The sequence below is a fragment of the Cavenderia fasciculata genome (assembly GCF_000203815.1).
Source record: "Cavenderia fasciculata unplaced genomic scaffold Scf_EUAJFUG02HR96I-5, whole genome shotgun sequence".
Classification (NCBI taxonomy): domain Eukaryota; phylum Evosea; class Eumycetozoa; order Acytosteliales; family Cavenderiaceae; genus Cavenderia; species Cavenderia fasciculata.
The window spans coordinates 808,858-830,209 of record NW_004457624.1 but is presented as its reverse complement, the minus strand read 5'-3'; the positions used below and the strand labels follow the sequence as shown (position 1 = coordinate 830,209).

General features: G+C 34.6%; 5 protein-coding genes across 5 annotated transcripts; 3 read left to right on the top strand and 2 right to left on the bottom strand.

The window, feature by feature from the left end:
• Positions 1 to 254: 254 nt before the first annotated feature.
• Positions 255 to 1,403, top strand: eIF3s5 (Mov34/MPN/PAD-1 family protein; the record flags this gene model as incomplete). The annotated part of the gene is made up of 2 exons (XM_004350214.1): positions 255 to 455; positions 645 to 1,403. The coding sequence occupies 2 exons, from the start codon at positions 255 to 257 to the stop codon at positions 1,401 to 1,403; spliced, it is 960 nt and encodes a 319-aa protein (XP_004350264.1).
• Positions 1,404 to 1,761: 358 nt separating this feature from the next.
• DFA_11320 (uncharacterized protein) lies at positions 1,762 to 11,005 on the bottom strand (the record flags this gene model as incomplete). Its single annotated transcript, XM_004350213.1, has 8 exons — positions 1,762 to 2,372; positions 2,768 to 3,047; positions 3,122 to 5,876; positions 5,941 to 7,393; positions 7,461 to 8,951; positions 9,013 to 9,067; positions 9,295 to 10,625; positions 10,687 to 11,005. The coding sequence occupies 8 exons, from the start codon at positions 11,003 to 11,005 to the stop codon at positions 1,762 to 1,764; spliced, it is 8,295 nt and encodes a 2,764-aa protein (XP_004350263.1).
• A 149-nt stretch (positions 11,006 to 11,154) lies between these two features.
• On the bottom strand, positions 11,155 to 13,053 carry DFA_11319 (uncharacterized protein; the record flags this gene model as incomplete). Its single annotated transcript, XM_004350212.1, has 4 exons — positions 11,155 to 11,432; positions 11,551 to 12,753; positions 12,831 to 12,987; positions 13,033 to 13,053. 4 exons carry the CDS (start codon positions 13,051 to 13,053, stop codon positions 11,155 to 11,157), a joined length of 1,659 nt encoding a protein of 552 aa, XP_004350262.1.
• Positions 13,054 to 14,050: 997 nt separating this feature from the next.
• Positions 14,051 to 15,466, top strand: DFA_11318 (fatty acid synthase; the record flags this gene model as incomplete). Its single annotated transcript, XM_004350211.1, has 1 exon — positions 14,051 to 15,466. The coding sequence occupies one exon, from the start codon at positions 14,051 to 14,053 to the stop codon at positions 15,464 to 15,466; it is 1,416 nt and encodes a 471-aa protein (XP_004350261.1).
• A 69-nt stretch (positions 15,467 to 15,535) lies between these two features.
• Positions 15,536 to 21,333, top strand: DFA_11317 (polyketide synthase; the record flags this gene model as incomplete). The annotated part of the gene is made up of 3 exons (XM_004350210.1): positions 15,536 to 16,038; positions 16,168 to 21,202; positions 21,316 to 21,333. The coding sequence occupies 3 exons, from the start codon at positions 15,536 to 15,538 to the stop codon at positions 21,331 to 21,333; spliced, it is 5,556 nt and encodes a 1,851-aa protein (XP_004350260.1).
• Positions 21,334 to 21,352: the final 19 nt, after the last annotated feature.

Sequence of the window (21,352 nt, the reverse complement as noted above, 5' to 3'; positions counted from 1 at the left end):
TCCACATCCCAAAGTCGTCCATCTATCTATAATTATGTCCTTCAATTTGATTGAGTCCAAAGGAGGCACTCGTCGAGTTCGTCTTTTTTTTATTTATTTTTTCAATTTTTTTTCACAATTTTTTTTTAGAGCTTTTGATCATACACTAATTATTAGGAGGAGAGCACTGCATTGATTAAGATAAGCTATATAGTGATCACGTTATATACTCTTCACCATCCATCACAGTAGTACAACAACAGCTATAAACAAAGATGCAAGGCGAGAAATCTATCTATTTACCATCACAAAACATAATCAAGGTTCACCCCTTGGTCATCTTTAACATCTTGGATCATTATATCAGAAGAAACGAAGGTCAAGACAGAGTTATTGGTACCTTGTTGGGTTTCAACAATGATGGTGTCATTGAAATTAGAAACTGTTTCCCAGTTGTTCACTCTGAAGGTGATCAAGTATGTACATTCAACAACAACTGATCAACAAAGACTACTACTGTGATACTATAAATATGAACAAAGCGAGTCAATACAGCAACAGTAATAGTAGTTAGTTAGTTAGTTAGTAGTAGTCATCAATCGATCAAAGCTGATAAGAGATTTATATATTCTTGTTAACTAACTATATTTAAATAATCTCTTTAGATTGCAGTAGAAATGGAATTTCATAGAAAGATGTTAGATTTACATTTAAAGAGCTCACCACGTGAACCAATTGTTGGATGGTATGCAACTGGGTCTGACATTAATGAAAACTCTGTCATTATCAATAACTTTTACCGTGAGGAAATGAACGGCACACCAGTTCATTTGACCGTCGACACTGGTCTCACCAACGACACCATGGGCATCCATGCCTACCAAGCACATCAATTGAGCACCACCTCTGACAGTTCACTCGGATCATACTTTTCACCACTCCCACTCGAAATCCTTTCATTCGATGCAGAGAATGCAGGTATCGATGCTTTAACCTCAAATAACTCCCAATTACACCAACAACCACAACAACCACAATTGCAAGAAGGCGAACAAACCACCACCGAACAAACTCAAGAAGGCGAACAACAACAACAACAACCACAACAACCACAACCACAACAATCTGTTTCATTATTGACTGAACTCGAAAGTTTAAGAGGATCGCTCACCAAGCTCGATACTATGCTCGACGACGTTGCCAACTATATCGAAGCTGTTGAGAGAGGTGAAATCCAAGGCGACCCACGTATCGGTCGTTTCCTCGCCAAGACCATCCAATCACTACCAAAGAGCAACACCCAAGTTATGGACAAGGTTATCAACAACAGCGTAAAGGATCTCCTCATGATTGTTTACATTTCCTCTTTGACAAGATCTCAATTGGCTGTAGCTGAGAAGCTTCGTCAATCTTTGACCTTTTAAATAACAAGTTAAATAGACAGATATCCCCGCTCCCCAAAAATAAAATTATTATATAAATTATATATATTGTTCTTTAAATAATTATAAGATAATATTATAATATTATCTCTTTTCTTTCTAAATTAAATGAGACTATTAATATTTATTATCTTATCTCTATCTCTTTTCTATTTATTCATTATCATTTCTTATTGACTTTATGATCTAAATTGTTTGAAGATCGATAGTGTATTAGTAGTATTTCTAACGAGTATAAAAAAAAAGATTAATAAACTGTGATGAATTTAAATTGATTTAAAGTTGTAGGAATAGATTTATTTGAAGGATCTTAAATATATCAACCTTTGGTGGAACGAGTTTATCTGTATCTACGGAAGACACGGTTGTTACGTCTGGTGTAGTTAGCACGGACGGATGGTCTAGCCTTGACGGCATGACGACCCTTCTTTCTGAGACCACGAGCCTTGACACCAGAAGAGGTGAGACCACGGTTTTCACGGTGCTTGTGAACTGGGGCACAGATCCAGTTGGTACGTGGATTGTTACGGATGGCTTGGTGAGAGTGATCGACGAGGATGACTTCAAAGTACTTGTAGGTAGAGTCGGCGTTGATCCAGTATGAGTTGAGGACACGGAGATTTGGACATCTACGGGCAACACGTTCTTCAGCAACGGTTTGGAGCGATCTCTTTGGCTTGAGTTCGTTGACTCCTTGGGACTTTGGCTTACCACCAGTACGTCCGTTTGGAACTGGTCTCTTACGGTTACCACGACGTACACGGATACGGTATACGACGAAGCCTTGAGTGGCCTTGTAACCCAAACGTCTGGCCTTATCGGGTCTCGATGGACGAGAAGCACGATGGCAGACTGGGAGGTTTCTGTATTCCCAACATCTCAATCTGAGAAGGAAACGAATAGCATCAGCTTGCTTCTTCTTGTAAAGTTCCTGTAAGTATTTGTAGGCGCCTAAATTAATTGATAGGAATAGTTGATAGTAGAGTAAGTATGTGTTGTGTGTATGGCTGTTTCTTGTTATATTCTTTTAGAGAAGATACACACCCATTCCTCACTTTATTGACCAAAAGATACACTATTGAACTAAAGATTCAGTTTTGTCGAATGTGAGAGGGTGTGCAGACGCTCAGCTCGGGACTCGTCAAACAAAAAAACTCAAAAAATAATTTAATTTATTTTTCGTTTTTTGTCGGGCTTTTTTTTGAGAGAGCGCCAACTGCTCGTTTAAATCGATTGAGTGAACTTCACAATATCAAACAAAAGTATCATCCAATCTGATTTAGTTGTTACTTTTATAGAGAGTTAATAGTTGTGTGAAAGTAATTTATTATATTATTATTTTTTACTATTTTTTGAACGAGTTGGAGTTTTTGTACCACTTGAACTACTCAAAGATTTTGATGACGATGTTGATGATTGTGATCCAGACTGTGTAGTGACACCACTAGTATCAAGACTTTTATCAGTGGATGATGATTTTTTGACTCGGCAAAGTGGTGCTACTGGACGTGGAATTTTATAGAAAAATTGTTGAAATGATAAACACTTTGGATTATCAGGTCGTACGTTTGTTGTTAAAATAAAATCTGCAACCATTTCATTTTCTACAATTGTTCCATTACCCATCTAAAATATAAAAAATAAATAAATAAGTAATATGGTCGAGATAGGGTTTTATATATTTAAATATGATGACATACTGAACAAACCAAAACTCTTAAACTTTCAGGTTTTAATTGTTTGGTTTCATAGAATGATTCTTCAACAAAGAATTTCTTTCCATTGAATGGTTCTTCTTTGAATTTGACACCATATAAATCTTCGGGGAGGAATTTACCAGCCTTTTCAGAATCTTCCAACCATTCTTGGCACATGATCCATTTGTGTGTAAGGGCAGCAGCAAATCCTTTCATTGTGGGAGTGGGTACTGGTGGTTGTGTTGGCGTAATGATATGTGTGATGGATGACTCGAAATCTTCTTGTTTGATGGAACCACCCAGATGTTGTATGATTCTGGCCAAGTTCATTTTGGTTCTTTCATCCTTGAAGCCTGTTAGAGAGAGTACAAACTCTTGTTTTACCTTTTTGGTTGGTTGTTGTTTGCCAGGAGAAGAGAGTTTGTTATCATTGTTATTCTTTTCCTTTTCCTTTTGCTTGTCAGTAGTGGTGGTAGTAGCAGTAGCAGTTTTTTCCTTTACATTATTAATATTATTTACATCTTGGGGTTGTTCCAAAGCATCTATAGTTCTTTTCTTTGGTGATCTTAGGGTGAGTGTTATTGGTTTGTGTGTAGTAGTAGTAGTTGCTGAGGTTGTTGTTGGTTGATTTTCTTCGGTTGGTTTCTTTGTACAGTTGGTTTCTTGATCAGGTTTTTTAACTTCACTTTCTTTTTTCTTTTTGGGGACTCTTTCTTCTGCCACTATTTCTTTTTCTTTTTCTTTTTCTTGTTCTTGTTCTACTTCTTTCTCTTTTTCTGCTGTTTCAACCAATTTCTTTCTTCCTCTTGTCTTTGGTTGTTCTTCTTGCTTCTTTTCCATTTCAATTTCTTTTGATTTTTCTTTTTCTTGAGAAGGAATAATAGGAGGTTCTTTTGATTTTCTCTTTTTGGTTGTAAGTGGAGGAGGAGGAGAAAGAGGAGTTTCTTTTGGTGGAGAAGTTTGAGATGATTTTTGAGATGATTGTTGAGATGATTGTTGAGATGATTGAGATGATTTCTTTAATTTTGGTTCCACATGATCATTTGATTCATCCATTTTAGGTTCTTGACCCTTTTTAGATTCTACCATTGTTGTTGATGTGGTTGTAATATTTTTTAATTGATCGATATCCAATTTTAATTTTTCATTTTCTTTTCTAAGGATTTCCAATTGTTTGATGGCCAATCTATGTGCTACATCATTTCCAGGTGGGTTGGGTTTACCCTTGGTCAATTCAAATTGAGCCTTTGTAGTTTCAAGTTCGTGAGTGATACGATCCATTTTCGTTTTAATGTTTGCGTTCTCGTCGCGTAGTTTTTCATTGTCTGCCTCTAGAGTACTCTTGCTGTTCATGGCATCGAGGAACTTTGATTTGTATTCGTGCATATTACCCTCAAAGTTGTTGATGGTGGAACGGTCTGATTTCGATTGTTGAGAAAACTGTGCTTGGGTATTGGCTAGTTCTAGGCGTGCCTTGGCAAGTGAGTCATGCGATTCCTGGATACTCTTGGCTTGTTCTTCGAGCATCTTTTCCTTCTTTTTCAGTACTTCGGCAGTGGTAGACAACTCAAAGCGGGTCTTGTTCAGTTCGCTCTCGGCATTGTCAGTGGCTGTAACCGAGTCTCTGAGCTTTGCCTCCTTGTCTTGGAGTTGTTTGGCCAGGTCGACGGCTTCCTCCTTTTTCTTTGAGAACTTGTCGTGCAACGAGGACAACTCGGCGGTACGCTTCTGGTAGTTGCTCTTCATGACCTCGTGTTCTTCAGACAACGTCTTGAACAGCTGTGCATAGTTGGTCATATTGTCCATCTTTGTTTGTGCGTTGGATTGGTTCGAGAGCAGCTGGTGAATCTCTTCCTCTTGCTCAGCGGTTAGCTTTTCCAGACGGAGATGGTCGATATCCAGAGTAGACTTTTCCTCGCTCAACCGTTTGTTGAGATCGCGTTCCTCGGACAATGTCAAGCGTGTTTGTGCCAATTGCAACTCTAGTGAGTCGATTTTAAGTGTCCTTTGTTTCTCGAGTTCCAAACTCATTTGAGTCTTGATTGATTCGTTTTTGGTGATGGTCAGTTCCTCTCTCGTTCGAATCAACTCTAACTTGCTTTGTTCAAATTCCTTGATACGATCTTCAAGCTCCTTCTTTTCGGTTTCATACTTTTCAACGACTACCTCGAGCATGACCTTTTCTTCGTTAAGTGTGTCGATTTGCTTTTTGGAGATTTCAGATTGCTCCACCATCTTTTCTTGTTGTTTCTTGATGGTCAAACCAAACTCTTCCACTAACGCTTTGGATTCTACCAGTTCGGCATCAGCATGTTTCTTTGAGGCTTGGAAATCGTCAAACTCTTGTTGCAACCTAGCAATCAACTGCTCTTTGGTCTTCAACTTGGTGGTTAGTTCCTCTACCTTGTTGTTAAGCATTTGGTTGTCCTCTTGTTGCGACGCTAAAATGGCACCGGTGTCATTGATTTCTTGGTTCAACTTTGTGATCAATGCTTGCAATCTACCTCGTTCTTTAATGTTATTTTCAATTTCCTGTTTTTGGTAGATCAAAGTACTGTTGATACCATCAACCAATTGATTTGATTGTGTCAATGTCAGGTTGTCAACCGGTCCAAATTGTGTCAACAATCTAACAATCTCCCTTTGTTGATTATTATATTCTTCCACCAATTTTTGATGATTCATTTCAAATCTATTCTTTTCAACATTTTGATTACCAACCAATTCTTTATATTCACTTAATTCCTTTAAATGATTTCTTAAATTAAAATAAAAAATGTTAGAATGTGATCAATACTTAATTTAGAATTATTTATATTTACTCTATTTTAACATCTAATTGACGAAGTTGATCTGTTAGATGCTTGTTTTCTTGTTCGATTAGTACAGTATGATTGTGAGATGAAAAGTTTGCATTTTCAACTTCCAAAGCTTTGATACGGTCGAGGTAACGCTGTCTTTCATGTTCAAATATATTTCTTTGCGACGATGGTTGATCGGTACCATCTTCGTTCATTGGGTCAAGACTGGTTGGTTCTGTCTTTTTCTTGTTGTTGTGGAATTCCAGACTGCTGGCCAACTGATCAATAATGGTTTTAAGATTGCCTATTTCCTCTTCCTTTTTCTCCAACATTGTTTCGTACTGTTGAGACTTTTCAGAGACGACGCGATCGACATGCTCTTTTTCACCAAGTAATTGATTCAAACGATCTTGAATGGATTGTTGATTCATTCCTGCGTTGAGTAGGTTTTCAATGACGGTGGTGCACTGAATCTTTTTGGTATGAGCATTCAAGATTGCATCGAGTGTTTCAATACTCGTTTTAAATGTCAATTGGATACTATCAAAATTATGATTGACAAATTTAAATTGTTGAATGTGGTTGGCAAGAATTTCAATCATTTTCTTTAGCAAATTGGTTTGTCTTTCAACTTGACCCAAATGTTGTTTAAATTGTTGGTCATTTTCATCTGGTGAAGAAGAGGATGAAGAGGATCCACTGCCACTACCTTCTGAAGAGGTTGTAGAGGATGTATTATTTAGAGTTTCAGTGTGATGAATGATCGGGTTCTCTGTAACACTACTTTTAATATCAATGATAACATGTCGACCTACACTATTTGATAATATATCAACAACTGCATAATCTTGTTGTTGTTGTTGTTGTACAATTATTGGAGCTGTTGGTAATGTTTGTTGACTTGATTGACTATTAACCTTTTGTATTTTTTCTTCGTAAACAATTTCCTTTAATTGTGATGAAAGGACTATGTTGTTGGATTGGTTGATCTGGTTTGATAATATATGTCCAATCTTGTCAATTTTTGATGAATGACAATTGACAGCTTCCAATAAAGTTTCAAAATCTTTTCTCAATACATTATAATCTTGAGTCAAATGTCTAGCTTGTTGATCCTTAAATTGAATTTCTTCATTATTATTTTGATGATTATTATTCTGTTCAGGTTCTTTTTGAGGTTGAGGTTGAAGTTGTTTTAAAGGTAAAATAGATTCATTGATATTAATTCCTTGGTGAGTGGTAATATGTATTTTTTGTTGACTTGTATCAAATGACAAAGCTTCCTCTAATGATCCACCATCCTTTTTTGGCTTTGGGTTTGATAGATCAAATGAAAGATCAGATTCCAAACTTGCTTTTGGTGTTGCCATTTTTTCCTTTAAACTTTTCTCCAAATGATCAATTTTCGAATTATAAATATCAAATAATTCATTAATTTGTCTTGGATTCTTTGTAATAAAGTCAAATAATACAACTATAAATAAATAAATAAAAGGTTATATTAGTATGCGATGAAACTTGTATATTATTTTCAAACTTACCATGAGACTCTTTAATTTTCAAAAATTGTTCAAGTAACTCTGAAATTAATACATTTGTCAATTCGAGTGATTCATTATCTATTAATTTAATTTCTCTATTGTCTTGTGGATTGCTTCCTCCTGAAGTAACCATATTCTCTGTTGTTGTGGTGGTAGTAGTCGTAGTTGTAGTAGTTGAAGTTATTTGATTTTCAATGATTGTATTTTTACTTTGATTTGCAAGCAACGCTCTATTTTCTTGACTTGTTGGTGTATATTCTGTGATGATGGTAGTACTTTGATTATCTAGTTCCATATCACTATGATGAGATGCTTCATAATCTTGGTTTTCATCAGATTCATAATCAGATTGATCAGCACCTTGACTAGATCGATCTGGACGATCTATTGTACTTGGTAGTAGAATATGTTCACCAGTTTCTAGAATATGGTATTCTTGTTGTTGTTGTTGTCCTTGTTGTTGTGTACCGTTATGGTTGGTTGATCCACCGACACCAGTACCTAGATCCAATTGTGATCCATTCAAATCACTAAAGTATAGAGTTGTTTCTTTTTCATCATTTGATTCATTTTCGTTGTCTGTTGATTGGTTGTTGGTTTTCAAATGACTCATTGTCAAATCAGTCATATTTTCTTCATTATTGATAGAAGATGTTCCAAAGTTGACGTCATTATTGTTGTTGCGATGATCGGTCTCCATTAAATAAACTTGTGATGATTCTTCTCTTTCTTCAAATGAAACATGTTGACCTCTTCCTCCTCTACTTTCATTTGCACTAGCGTTAGATTGTTCTTCTCCTTCCTCTTCTTGCTCTTCTTCTTTTGGTTGACCACCATCTTCTATACTTTGATTGGTGTCAGTTAACATTTGGTCTTGTTCTTCTTCTTGAGGAGCAGATTGATCTTCCTTTACACTTTCTTCTTCTTCTTCCTCCTCTTGTTGTTGCGGAGGAACATTATCCAATTGAGAAGAAGAATGTGTATCAATGATAATACCACTATCACCATTCAATTGCAAATCGATACTCGAGTCATTCTTTGGAGCCATGTGAATGACCGATTCACCAATAGTACTAAATTCAAAGCTAATGTTTTGATTGCTCGTTGTGCTGGCTACGAGGTCTTGTGTAGCATCCAACATCTCGTCAGTCAAACTTTGTAGTGATAATCCCGATGAGTTGAACCCAACATATGGACCAATACTAGATACATAATTGGGATTACGAAATGTATAATTATTACTATTATTATTACTATCAGTTGCTATATCTTCTAATGTGAGTGGCGCAGTAGTATTAATACTACTTTGATTGAAATGTGAAGGCATAAGAGGTTGTTTGAATACACTATGATTATTATTATTATTGTTATTATTATTATTGTTGTCTTGGCTCTTTGGAGTATGTGTTGATGACTCCGCCTCCTCTTGTTGTTGTTGTTGCTGACAAGCAGCACCGTCTATGATGATTTCTTTATCGATTTCATCCATCACTTATTTGACATGATGATTATATATCTATATTTGATGATTATTATTATTTCTATTATAAACTTTGTAAGTATACTGTGAGCAGAGGGGTACGAAAGAAGAATAAAAAGTATGATTCCTAGAAAATTTGATTTTCCCGCTCTTTTTTCTGCAAGCTCGTATTGTTTTAAAATTTTATTTATTTATTTTATTTTTTTATTATTTTTTTTTTTATAAAAAACAAGGGAAACAAATTGTTTCTTCTTCATCTTCTTTGGGACATATATTGCACTTACAATTTGAACAATGATGATTATTACCACACATACACTTCGTCGGTGTTTCGGATAAACAAACCATACATACTTGATCCATTAGAGTTATGTCTTCTTCTTTTGTGGGGTTGGTTGTTTGAATTTTCAATTGGTAAGGATCATCTTTGATTACAACTACTTTGTTTGATGACTGTATTTCACCAGGTTTAAAACCTAATAGTTGTTCAAAATGATCAACAAATCCTTTTATAGCTTGACTATTATCCCAATTGGGATATTTAAATTCACCAGGCCATTTAATTGATTCCACTTTTTCTTGGTTATTTAACATTTCTTTGACTTCTTCTGACATGATGATCTGTTTCTTTGTGTGTATTGATTGATGTTGATTTCCATGTGTCATTAATCCAAGACAACATTTGTGAATAATGGTGGAGGAATCTTGATCATCTTGATCATCTTGATCTTGGTAATGTGATTGACATTCGAGTCCATTGAAAACAAGATAATCTGTTTCAATAAGTTTTTGTCGGTTGTGTTGGGTTGTAATATGTTGTTTAATATAGTCAATGACTATCTGGTATTTTTGAAGCTCCGATAGATCTGGTCGGATCCGACCAAGATAATCGTATCTATTTTTAAAATAAATGTATAATGGTGTAGATATGGCGTGTTTCATCAATGTGAAGTGGTCCACTGTTGGGTCATCGGATAACATTTTAAAGATTTTACCATCTTTAAAGATTTTGTCTAAAAGGTCACTCTTTCTCCAATGTTGGTCTTCAATGTTTTGGTATTTCTCCAATATTCCTATTACCTTGTCTAGCCTTTCAATAAATAGTGTTGGTTCAGTTGTTGCATTTGGTATTGAGATGGATTGTAAACTGACAAAGTAGGATTCTATTCTTCGGACTGTTGGGTCAGCGGCACGCAAGAATGCATTGCTTGTGAAATAGTCGGTATCGGGAGAGCTGGTAGATTGATTGTTGAAAATAACCAATAGGTGGGGTTTGGATGGATTGTTGATTGATCTCGACTCGATGTGACTGACCATCGAAGAGAGTGTCTCGATGATAGTCGATTGTTCCTGACGGTTGTTAAACACATAAATCACCACCTTGCTAATTAAATGGATAAGTCTCGGGTAGATCTCTTGAGCACGTGCTAGTCTATCTTTGGCAATCTCTTTGTCCGGGTTGGCGGGGGTAAAGTATGTGCCTGTTGTTCCACCGCTTCCTTCAGTATCCAATATACGATACACTACTCGAAGCCCACCTTTATTTACCAATACATAGCAATTGATATCTGAAGACATTGATTCACCGTTGGTGTGGGTTGTCTTTGGTACTGGCATCTTCTCATTGGTAATCTTCTTATCCCTTTTCATCCTTTTCATTATACTTTTAATTAATGCAGACTTTCCTATTTAAAATCAATCAATAAGTATTATCCTAGTCTATAATCTATCTCTATCAATACATACCACTACCAGTTGGACCAATAAAGGAGAAAAAGGGAGATGGGACACCTGGAGTGTAATTTACACCTTTAAATTTTAGCTTCCATTTGCCAACATCTTTGTACTCTAGCTTCACAAACTTATGAGCATCATCATCGATCACTGCAGACTCTTTCTTTTTCTGCAGTATGCTCTCATCATCCTGGTGATAGACATGCGCAATAATATCTTGGTGTAATTGAGCGTCGATTAACTGATGTCCCACCGAACGACAGTCCTCGTAATCTTCTCCACTTTTATAGTTAGTGCATTCTGAGCAATAAGCCATGCCTTGACATTGCATCTCTTCTCTTTTTTTTTACATATATATTCTTATTCTTATTTGTTAAAGATGTCCTTTGAACTTCTACAACTGCAGAAAGATCATCACAAAATTTTGCTTCCAAAAAAATGATGATTTATTTCTTTATAGATTCTTTCTTTTTTTTTGAGTTAAATATTTAAATGCCAGTCGTCCTTTTTCCATAAATCAATGTATCTAAAGTTTGCATCCCATTCACTCCCTCCTTCATGTGGCCAGTTTTTATGAGATTGTTTGAATGCTGGAATAATTTTGCTAATATTTGTACACTTTGGATTGCAATGGATCGTTTTCAAATTCTTTGGTACAGTCTTCCAAAGAGGTGCTTGATTATAGTTGTAGGATACATGCAAATACTCACAACTATCTGGAATATATCTTCGAGCTAATGCTCTATCAAAACCATCACCTAAAATGGTTGTTGGTTAATTTGTAAATTAGAATTAGAATATCTGGTGTATTATAATCCTGGTCGATCGTTGTTTCATTTGATAGCTTTATATATTTATATTTATATCTATACATACCCAATCTAATATGAGTTACTCCATTTGGAATATTACCATTGACATTGAATTTAGATTCTGATGTGGATATGGGTTGGTAATCAAAATATTTTGTCGATGGTGGAATACTTGATTTGAGTGGGAAAGCATAGTTACCGTAAATACCAAAATACTTGATACTATTTGGATAGAGAGTTGTATCGAGTCGACACTTTAATGTATTGGTCCATAGTGTGGAAACGCTATTTGGGATGACTGAAGCGTGTGGGGAGACATCAAAACCAGTCAGTACCAATGTAGTGACTGACGACGGGATACATCCTACTGTTAGTTTCAATTGGCCCTCTAATCTGAGATCTGTTACTGATGAAGGAATCCATCCTGCCAAGATTGTTGTGGGTTCGTCACAAACAAGAAATAGGTACTCGACAGAGGGAGGAATGCATCGAGGTGAGTTTATAGTGAGGTTGATTGAAAAGTACTTGATACTTGATGGAAGAGTGTATCCACTCTCAACTGTACAATTGTTGAGATATAAATACTCGATTGTATTGGGTATACTTCCAATGCGAATATTCGCATGTAATTCGTGCTGGTTACTACCTTTAATATCATAAGTGGTCATTAAATATAGTTTCTTGAGCTTAAAGAGATAGGGATGCACTAAATTGGATGCGATAAAAAGCACTCTTATATTGTGTGGTAAAAGATCGTCAATGTCTGAGTGTTCCCCAATCACTCCGTACGCGGTATCGAGCATCTCTAATGTATCTGGGAACAGTTCTTTATATATCTCTTGTGGGTATCGGGATGACCCAATCAAGAGATGAGTTGTAAATGGTGGTATTGATCCAACTTCTAACTCTCCATAAACTTGAATCTTTATAAAGTGATCCGGTATGAATCCAGCTGGTATTGGTTCATTAATGTGATAGTTTAGTTCTTTACAATGGTGATTGATTAAACCATCGACATTCTCTTTGAAATAATCTCGATCTTTAATACTCTCTATGTATACTCTGTTAAATCGTCGAGGTAGTTGATTGATTCTTCCATTATTCTTGTACAATTCTATAGTATTAATAGAAGGTAATATTGGGAATACAACGGTATCCTTCCATTTCATAGCATCTTTACAAGTCATCAATAAATTCATTACACTTTCATTATCATCTTCACGGTGTAATATTGATATCATTGATATTCTAAATAATGAATCTTTAACTATAATACAATATCATAATAATAAATTATTTATTGATCAACAAAGAAAGATAAATATATAAAGATAAATAACTTACAATAATGATTTGATGATGTTGGTATAGTTGTTATCTTTACTTTGGCAATATTCTTTAAAGAACTCTTAATAATATCCTGCTCATCATCCTCTCCAACATCTCGACCATTCACACGTAGCTGTAACACAGATCTAGATATCTCGTACTCTTCCATTATCTATATATAATACTTTTACTTTGTATTGTCTCGATCTCATATTACAGCTTCTCTAATGATGTTCATTTCAAATGAAGTGTGTTATAAAATAAATAAATTCCAGCCATGTGCTCTTTCTTTTTTTTTGTTGCTAAAGTAAGGATATCTCTTTCACTTAACAACTAAACAACTAGCCAACAACCAACCACAACCAAGCAACCTAGGTATTAATCGTTTAATTTATATAGTATATATTAATAGGCCGACATCATATTACTTGAAATTACGTGGTCGATGCGTATCGACCTACTCAACTCCTACACGTGTGATACCCAATGAGATCTACAAGGTTCATTTTTAACACCTTGAATAATAATAATAATTAATAATAATAATAATAATTAATAAAAATAGATGAATAGATTCAAAGTATGTATGTATGGTAATGGTTTTCTATTCTATGTATTTCAAAAGATGATATGTGTGCAAGATAGCAATAATCATGATATTGTGTAGTTGTACGTTGTGTACTTTAAAAAAAAAATTGAAAAAAAATGGTTTTTATTGGTGTTAGCACCAGCATCGACGATGAACATTGAACAGATGATTGGACAGGCAGAAACGGTTGAGGTTTGCACCCTCTTATTTTCATTCGATCGTCTTTTAATTTGAATTGTTAAATACTGCCCTCCACAATTGTGGATTCACACCTTTTACTTGCTTGGCACCATGTTATCCTCGTTAATCATCTATGTACCCTCTAACATACATTACGCATGTATGCATGTATCTTTATTGGTGGTAGAGTAGGTGTGCTAGCGTTGCTACTACTACCACTACTACTACTACTACTACTACACATTATCTTCTTCTTTGGCGTTGTCGTCTTTTAAAACGGCAACCATGTAGACATTTAAGAATGCATGCAATTTAAAAGGGAGAGCGAGACAGACAGACATTATCTTACTTTTTATCAATTGTACAACTATTACACCCAACAACAACAAATTATATAACAAATTATATATACTATCAACTACCACAACAACCAACCAAGCAACCATTCAAACAATATAACCCAATCATGAATCAACAACAACAACAACAAGATGATATTGCAATAGTTGGTATTGGGTGTAGACTACCAGGTGGGTCGAGAACACCTCAACAATTTTATGAGCAACTTGTAAATGGTCTAGACGGTATTAGTACCGATAACCAGGACAGATGGTCTAAATCATACAATGATCAAGAGTTTATTGCCTCGGAACGTGCTGGTTACCTAGATATGAAGGAATGGACTCATTTCGATCGTCAATTCTTTGGTACTCTCGCCGCTGACGCCTGTGTCATGGATCCTCAAGTACGTCTCTTTATGACAGTCATTTGGGAAGCTTTAGAAGATGCTCATATCGACCCTGCATCAATCAGAGGTTCAAATACATCGGTGTTTGTAGGTCAGATGTTTTATGCAACCGATAACATGCACATCTATGACATTCCAACCATTAAACCTCTTCTCCGTGCTGGAAAGGGTGACAGTGCACTCAGAACATCGTATTGTTACGATTTCCGTGGTCCATCGTTATCGATTGATACAGCCTGTTCGTCGTCACTCGTCGGTATTCTTCAAGGTATCGATACTATTCGTAGTGGCCAAAGTGATATCTCTATCTGTGGAGGTATGAATGCTTTCGTCGAACCAACTTCATCCGTTCATTTCACGCGATTAAAACTACTTGGCACAAAAGGAAAATGTGCATCATTTGACTCGTCAGTCGATGGGTATTGCCGTAGTGAAGGTGTTGGTGTCGTCATTCTCAAAAGACTATCAAAAGCAATTCAAGATAATGATAATATCTATTGTGTTATCAAAGGTGGTAACTGTAATGTCGATGGTAACTTTGAAAAGTCATCAGTGACAGCTCCATCACGTGCAGCACAACAAGTCAACACAAGTACAGCTCTTCAAAAGACTGGACTGTCCCCATCTGATATCTACTATGTCGAGTGTCACGGAACAGGAACACCAACTGGTGATCCATTAGAAGTTCAAGGTATTGCTGGTGTATTTGGCGATTCACATTCAAAAGAACAACCACTCAGAATAGGATCGGTCAAAAGTAATATTGGACACACCGAGAGTACAGCAGGTGTTGCATCAATCATCAAATGTGCAATGATGCTCAAGAATAGAACTCTGATCAAGAATATCAACTTTAAAGAATTAAATCCAAGAATTGATCTGTTGGATGGCAGAATAAAGATTGTATTGGAGAATGAACCTTTACCAGATGACAGAGTCATTCGAATGGGAATCAACTCATTTGGTTTAACTGGTTCAAATTCACATGTCATCGTTGAAGAATATAGAAATAATAATATTAATAATAATAATTTTATTATTAATGAAAATAATATGAATATTATGAATATTGTTATGAATATTTATATTAATATAATACTCTCTTTTAATTTAAAAACGAAATTAATTAATTAGTTAATTAATTTTTTAATTATTTTATGAGAGAAATATTTAATTCCGTTTTCGGCAAATAGCAAGAAATCAATGGATTCATTTATCGATATGATTAAGAATAATATTGACAGTTATCGTAACAAGATGTCATTTGAAGATTTTGTCAGATATCAGTCAATGAAAACAAACCATCCACCTTGCAAGAAGTTGATCATTGCCAATGATTGGGATTCATTCACAACTTCAAATTTAATTTATGAAAAACAACAAACATCAGTTTCAAACATGTCTCAGTTGAACAGTGAATCAAACAAATCAGTGGTGATGGTATTCTGTGGTCAAGGTGCACAGTGGGCGGGAATGGGTGAAAAGTTGTATAATCACTTTCAAGTATTCCGTGAATCGGTTGATCACTTGGACAAGTTATTATGTCAATACTATCAATACTCTATTATCGATAAATTAAGAAATAGCAATGATAAAGATATTCATCATCCAATTCTAGCTCAACCATCAACATTTATCATTCAAGTTGCATTGGTTAAATTATATCAACATTTTGGAATTAATCCATCAATCGTTGTTGGTCATAGGTATGTTGTATTTAATTAATTAATTAATATTTATTCTATATATATATATAAACGATATCTATCTACTTTTTAAACATTTATTTATTATTAAATATTAATATTTATTTTATTTGTTAAAAATTAATTTAGTTTTGGAGATGTAACGGCAGCATGGTGTTCAGGAATTGTATCATTGGAAGAAGCAGCAAGAATTGTTTATCTCAGAAGTAAAGCTCAAAATGAAACAATTGGAAGTGGTAGAATGTTATCTGTATCATTGTCACATGATAGATATATTGAATTGTTTGAAGCACAATTTGATGATATCGAGGTTGCATGTTACAATGCTGAAGATTCAATTGTATTGGCTGGTAATGAGAATCAACTCAAATTATTAGATCAACAACTCAAGAATGACAATATATTTAGTGCATTCCTTGGTACACCATGTGCATTCCACTCATCAAAACAAGAATCAACAAAAGAGTACATATTCAAGCACTTGGATAATAATATTAAATATGAATGCGATAAACCAACGATACCATACTTCTCAACAACGACATCACGATTAATAGAATCATCATCAGAATTTAATGCACAATCAATTTTTGATAATCTCAGACAACCAGTACTGTTCCAACAAGCAATTAATAATATAATCAAAAACACCAATAATAATAATAATCAAGAGTATATTTATTTAGAGATTGCACCACATTCAACATTGTCGTTCTATTTAAAGACATTATTATCACAACAAAAATCAACAACAATCCTCTCACCATTAAATAGAAAAAAGGATGAAGTCGAATCAATTCAATCATGTCTCTCACAACTCTATTTCATTGGTGCAAATGTTAATTTCACAAATCAATTACCCCTCATCGGTGATGATGACAATGAATGGAAGAATAGAACAAGATATCTTCCAAGATATCAATGGGATACAGAGTATATTTGGGAGGAACAAGAACCATTCAAGAAGATTAGATTGGGAGGTGTATCAACAACATTGCTTGGTATTTGTGACGATGAATCACTAAAGACATATAAATCATCGATTGATATAAGTAGGCCATCATATCAATATTTAAAAGGACACAAAGTAAAAGGAAAATATTTGTTCCCAGGATCAGGATACATTGAAAACATTATCAATGCATTCCCAAACAAAGATATCCATATCCACCATCTCGAATTTATTGCACCATTCTTCTTAAAGGATGGTGTGATCTCCCAACTAAAGACGTCATTTGTATCCTCGTCGCCGGAAGACTATCAAGTAATATTCCAATATTATGATAGTACATCAACAACTTGGATTAAATCTGCAATCGGTAGATTATCAATCAAAGATCCAATCGTTCTGACCAAAAAGTATGACAATGTTGATCAGCTCAAACAAGAATCATACAACATTGCCATGATGACACAATCAGATGTTTATGAAAAGTTAATCAAAGTCGGGTTGGTGTATGGTGATACATTCAAACGAGTCAACAACATATCATTCAATCAAGATGGTTCTATTTTGTCAGAGATTGATTGTAGTGCAAAAAACAAGTTTGAACAATCAAATACAGTTTTAAATGCATCGGTATTGGATTGTATGATTCATTCAAATATTGTAAAGTTTAAAGGAGAACATCAAAAATGTGAAGTCATATTTGATAGAGTTCAAGATTTCCACATCTTTTCAAACAATATTCCTCAACACCCATGTACCTCTTTATTCAACGTATCAAAGACTTCAATGAACAGTAGAAATCGTCAACAACAAAGAGGAAATGAATTCAAAGGATCACTTGATATTATTGACCAACATGGTAATATTATCATCAAATGTGAATCATTGATTTGTAAATCATTGACCAAAGTATTAAAAGTACATCAAGCCAAATATCCATCAAAATTCACCAAACGATTAATTAATCAACCAAAGAATTCACCATCTCCATCTCCTTCCATCATCCCCTCCTCTGACAATAATAATAATGTTGTTGAATATTTGCAAAGATATGTTAAATCATTAGAGTCTACTCAAGGAATGATTAGAGTATTGGATTTTGGATTTGATGAACTTCTTTCCATTGGTATTGCCACAAGTTTGGAGCCAACATCAACGATCATTGATTTAACTTCCCAAGATTTCTCATTCACCTATCCAATCCATTATCTCGAGAATAATAATTTATCAATTAAATTATTTAAAGAGTTCAATGCATCATTATCGTTGAATGACCAAGGATTCCTTTCAAATAGTTATGATATCATTTTATCATCACAAGAATTTATTCAAAATAATGAATATATGACAACACAATTATATCAACTATTAAATCCAAATGGTCAACTCGTTGTAATCAACAATGATTCAGTGGTCGTCGATGAAAACAGCAAAGAATTAATCATCAGAGATATTAGATCAACACAATTTAAAATTCAACATATTAATAATAATTCAACACTAGATCATGAAGATATTACAATGATTTATAAAAAGGCGTCAATTGAAGAAACCAATTTCGATAATATTGATAAAATATTATTTATTACTCCATCCTCCTCTTCTCCATCCACCACTTCAACCAGATTGATTTCACAAGCATCATCAATTTCAAAACAAGTTAAAAGTATTTCAAGTGATGATTTGATGGATGAAAGTAAATATCAATCATTGTTGGATTCAATATCATATCAACAAGGAGAAAAGGTTGTAATTATTTATTTGGAATCATTGATTGAAATGAATTCGAGTAATCTTGACAAGAAATCAATGCAACTCATCAGATTACACCAAATATTAAGAAAGGAGCAACTACCCGTCAAATTAATAACATTGATAACTGGTCAACTCAATCAATGTTTGGTTCCAATTTGCAGAGATTATGATCGTCCATCTGATATGTTCTCATTTGATTCAATATCAATCAGCATGGATCATCAAAGTTGTAATCAACTATCAATCAACCAAATCATGCAATACTCCAACAGTGATTTCATTGGTGAAAAGAATATTAAATTGGAATGCAATGATCAAGTTATTCAAGTTAATGTTGAAAGAATAATAGATGCTCCCAAAGCATTGGAATTGGATTCAAGATTCATCATTAATGATAAACAAGATATTCGAGTAAAGTTTGAAAAGGATTCAAAATACCATTTGAGAGCAAAGGCAGAGGTCATCGAAGATTATCAAGTTGAAGTTCAAGTCAAAGCAGCATCAGTCAATTTCAAAGATCTTATGACTTTGGAAGGTAGAGTCGATCAAAAAAGAAATATACTTGGTGATATTTATGATCCTCTATTGGGACAAGATCTTGCAGGTATCGTGACAAGAATCGGAGCCAAAGTAACAAACTTCAAGATTGGTGATCAAGTGTATGGCCTGTCTCATGGGTTTACCACTTTTTCAGTTGCCTTGGAAAACAATCTAGTTCACAAGCCAAAGGAACTCTCATTTGTTGAAGCTGCATCTCTACCGGTTACAATGGGAACTGCCTACACGATACTCAAAAAAGCCAGTATTGTATCGACCGATTCAATTCTCATTCACAGTGCAACTGGTGGTGTCGGTTTGTCAATATTAAATATTTTAAAGCACAAACAACACACTGGCAAGGTGTTTGTGACAGTTGAATCAGATGAAAAGAAACATTATCTCGAACAACACTATGGTGCACTTATCACTGCCGTTCTGTCATATGACAACTTTTTACAATCGGTTTTGGAGATGACCGAAGGTTCTGGTGCAAATTATGTAATCAACACACTAGATTATACCAGAATGAACAATAACATCAAATGCCTTTGCGAGAATGGAATTGTTATTGATTTGTCATTAGAGAACACTGATATGGGACCATTCAAAGCCGACAAGGGATACTTGCCATTCCAACACAGATTGGAATATGTGCAATACCACAACAAGATCAAGAAACTGATCATTGAAGAACGCTTGGAAATACCACCTATCAAGGTATTCCCATGTCAAGAAATACCTGAAGCCGTAGAGTACATCAGAACAAGAAAACATATTGGAAAGGTTGTCATTGATTATGAAAATGCTGAAAGAAATTTGGTCGAGCCAATGTTTAATGACAAGAGAAGAAAGAGAGTAGAAAGAGTAGATTATCAACTTGATGGTGTTCAAGATACTCTTCTCATCACTGGTCAAACAGGAGTTGCTGTTGAATCGCTTCATTATATCATCAAACATGCACCTCAACTACGTGATATTATTGTTGTTTCCTATTCATCACCAAAATATGAAATTCAATTATTAATGAATCATATCAACAAACACCAAGCAACACACCAACTCAGATTACATTATGTTCAATGTGATATTGGAAATTATGATCAACTCTCTTCATCAATTCAACAACTTTACAAAAATGACTCAAGCATCAAACCAGTCAAATCAGTTATACATTGTGCCAATACCTATGTATTTGCAGATGCAGATGATGTGACAATAGAGAATCATCGACAAGCAATGATGGCCAAAGCAATTGGTGCATTGAATCTTCATAATCTATTTGAAGAGTTGCAATGGAAATTAAATCATTTCCATTTACTGTCATCGATTGCTCAATACTCTGGAAGAGAAAGTTTCAGTTATGCAGTTGCCAATTCATTCCTCGATCATCTTGCTCAACACCGTAGAAATTGTGGATTAGCAGCAACATCTATTATTTGGGGATCGATTGGATCAACTGGAAGAGTTGCAATTAGTAAACTATCAAATGAAGCATTGTCAAGTATTGGAGCACATATGATGCCACTCTCAACAGTATATGGAGTACTCAGATCATCGTTTATCGATTCTGATACTCCATTTACAAGTATTATTTGTGCAGCCATTCAAATCGATAGATTCCTCTCTGAAACACCAAATCTCTCACATTTATTCTGTCATTCGTCACACATTGTATCCAAGAAATCAACAAACAGCGGTGACAACCAAGACAATATGAATGACAAGATTATTGAATTCATTGCATACTTGCTCTCGATTGAAAAGAACCTATTAAATGGTGACACCAAACTCAAAGATTATGGAGTAGACTCTATGAATGCTATTCAAATCAAATCATGGATTGAAGGAGAGTTTAAACAATCCAATCTAATCAATCAATCTCAAATATCAAATGGTACAATCAATTCAATCATTGAAAATGTAAATAGAATAATTAAAAAATAATAATTCATTAATAAACTACAAAAAAAATTATAAACCAACTTCTTTTTCACGTCTTCTTCTAGATGATTAAGATATATCATATTAAATAGAGACTAATGAGAAAATAATTAAAAATAATTTTTACTA